The sequence below is a fragment of the Loa loa genome, assembly GCF_000183805.2.
Source record: "Loa loa unplaced genomic scaffold supercont3.168, whole genome shotgun sequence".
In the NCBI taxonomy this organism is placed as follows: domain Eukaryota; kingdom Metazoa; phylum Nematoda; class Chromadorea; order Rhabditida; family Onchocercidae; genus Loa; species Loa loa.
This window is the reverse complement of record NW_018108348.1, coordinates 1-2898: the sequence shown is the minus strand read 5'-3', so window position 1 is coordinate 2898 and position 2898 is coordinate 1. Positions and strand designations below refer to the sequence as shown.

The 2898-nt window shown below is 34.1% G+C and overlaps 1 protein-coding gene across 1 annotated transcript; it reads right to left on the bottom strand.

Moving 5' to 3' along the window:
- Positions 1-57: 57 nt before the first annotated feature.
- Positions 58-2886, bottom strand: LOAG_14207 (piwi domain-containing protein; the record flags this gene model as incomplete). Its single annotated transcript, XM_020448775.1, has 8 exons — positions 58-702; positions 862-1052; positions 1248-1367; positions 1612-1734; positions 1903-2028; positions 2273-2347; positions 2490-2601; positions 2702-2886. Coding segments are annotated over 8 exons (1050 nt in total), but the record flags the coding sequence as incomplete, so codon positions are not given.
- Between the last annotated feature and the right edge of the window lie 12 nt (positions 2887-2898).

The window sequence follows — 2898 nt, the reverse complement described above, 5'->3', positions numbered from 1 at the left end:
CGATATATCCCCACAAAACATTTATTTTTACTCAGTGGTAGAATAGAACAGAAAAATGCGAACTTTCATAAAGGTAAGTATAAAGAGATCTTTTATTCGATCTGGGAAAACGACATGATATAATCTTACAAAACAGCAAAAAATTTATTGACGAGAAAACAAAATCGCAAAATAAAACAATAACAGTTAAATCAAACATGATGATGGAAATTGTTAAATATTCCCAGAAGTGGAGGAATGTTATCAAAATATACAGCAAATCAAAATTTTTATCAAAATATGTATAGTATCTCAAAATTATCAAAATGCGCACAGTAAAAGAGTGGACATAATCAACGTCGCAAGAAAGACATAAATGAACAACAAATAACAAACTGAGCTGACTGAAAACGGAATAAAAGCGTCTCCCGAGATTTACTGAGCCTAAGAAAATTTATTGGGAATATTGAGATTTACTGAGATTAAATGTGATTCCTAAATAAATTCAGTGAAAATGCGGAACAATAACATTAAATGTTAGTATTTTTTAAAAGTTCGGTTAATATAAACAGAAGAAAAAGTGCAGTAATTGATTCTGATGGTATTCAAGCATTGAATCGTACGGCCTCTAACGGTTTACTAATGTAGCTTAGTTGATTATTTAATTCGATCAAATCTTTTTCAACGCCACTACCATTATCGGAATTTTCGGACTCATCACCGCTAAAAATCATGCAAATTTTGGCTAATCAACATGTATAATACGAAACAAAAGAGTTTTCACGAAATCTTTAGCATAAAAATGGCTTTTCATTGGGAAATGAAAAGAGTTTGTTAATTTCTTGACTCTGATAGACCGAAATTATAAAAATTAAAACTTACTACATAGCTATGTAATTACAACGGCCACGTTTCGCCATGCGCGCAGCTATCATCACAGGACATGGAAGTGAGACAGCCATATTTACAATTTGGAAATTGTATGCAAGTGCGTGCACAATACCTTGCATTACATCTGCCTCCATTCCCGAAGTATCAAACAACAATGTATATCGTGGCGTTTTTGTAGTACCCTAAAAAATTCAAAATTCAATTGGTTATTGAAGAGATATCTCTAGTACCACTCAATTATCTTTGGTGCGACTTTGACCGAGAGGGCAAGAGCAAGTCTAAAAAACAAGATTGGGATCAAGAAGCCTGTTTTATTTAACATTTTCTCATTTTTAACTTTAGATTTTTAAAATAAAATGAAAAAGCTTCTAACAAACCTGCGCTGCAGAATGCGAATTCAAATAAAATTCGTTTAGGACGGGATTTACCACGTGCTTATCGACAATAGTTCCTGGTTTGATGTTTTGTTCTACTGCTCGTTCCTGCTTACGAATATTCTACAAAATATTGTGCTCAGAATTAAAAGAAGATTACTGGGATAGAATAAAATGGCATACCCAGATTACCAACATATGACATCTTCAATTCATTCAGAGGACAAAAAATCCCCAAATCAAATTCCCAACTGTAACTTGAACAGCGCACACAGCAGTGATGCCTTCTATAATTAATAATCCGATCCTCTGAAGAACATTTTAGTTAATCACGGAAACTTTAATTTCAATGAAATGTCCACCTAACCTTTCTATAAATGCGCAAGCTGTGCATTTTTGTGAGTACAATGAAAGTGATGTGAGGACGGAAGCCAGGACCGCCAACCATCTGGCATGCCTTTTTGATTTGCTCTACTTCGGTGTTCATCACCTGAAAAAGAATTATAAAGCAGAACTCCTTCATTAATATGTATATACCGAGAAACTACCAATGAGCATATTTTTAAAATTTGACCTAAATATTGCGAGTAAATCAGTAGTCTCAAACTTAAAATTATTTAGAAATACAACAAAAAAACAACAAAAATGAAAAACTTACATATTTGTATTGTCCAGTGGATATGCCATCCCGAATAACGAACAAATGCTTCGGCGGCTCCCCACGATTTGCATTGAAATAACGCAATATATCTGAGAATATCTGTTGTATCGTATCGTCTGTCAGCTGAAAATTATATGTATAAAATATATCAATGATAAAAGCAGTGCCAACATACAAACAAGCTATAATTGCCATAATTTACGGTGGCTGATACAAAGTTCACATATACCATATAGTTCCATATGTTTGTTCATCTCACTGTTTAAATTGAACATTACCGTATGCCTCAGATTGAGACTAAACTCAGAATAAAATAATCAATAAATAATATCGACTGCTACCAAACGGTAGATAATATCAAGCATACCTCTTCCACCTCTGCCTTGCCGTAGCGATATCCGCCAATGAAATCTAATGGATGTTTTTTTATGTTTGCTGAATACTGGAAAGAAAAATCTCGAAGCATGTTAATATTCCGGAAATCAGGAACGAAGTGATTAAAATATCAAGTACTTTTCAATCTTGAAAAAGCAAAGTGAGAATCAAAAATTTCACCTAAAAAGACCTGAAAGACTGTTACTTACACCAATGACTGATGGAACACGGCTTCGATCCTTTCTAGGTACAGCAAAATAAGGGTGCGCAATATCCAGACCCACAATGAGAAGTCCGGTTTTCGTCAGCCATCGGTCACAGCTAAAATGTCATACATTGCTTCAAAAATAGGAAAGGTTGTTTCCAATGAAAATTTCCAAAAACCATTGCGAAAAAGGAAGAGCAAAAAGAAAGCAATCACTTAGTCTCAAGATGAACCGAATAATTCAGTCCTCCCAGTTTAATGTTCGTTTTATTGACGATATTATCAAGTGTTTGACGTTTGTTTTGTGTGGTCACCGACAATGCAGTTGATGCTTTTAAATCCTGCGTAACAACTTGCTCTTGTGACTCGATATATTTTATATGTGCTGAAAAATTCCACCACTGTACAAAGAT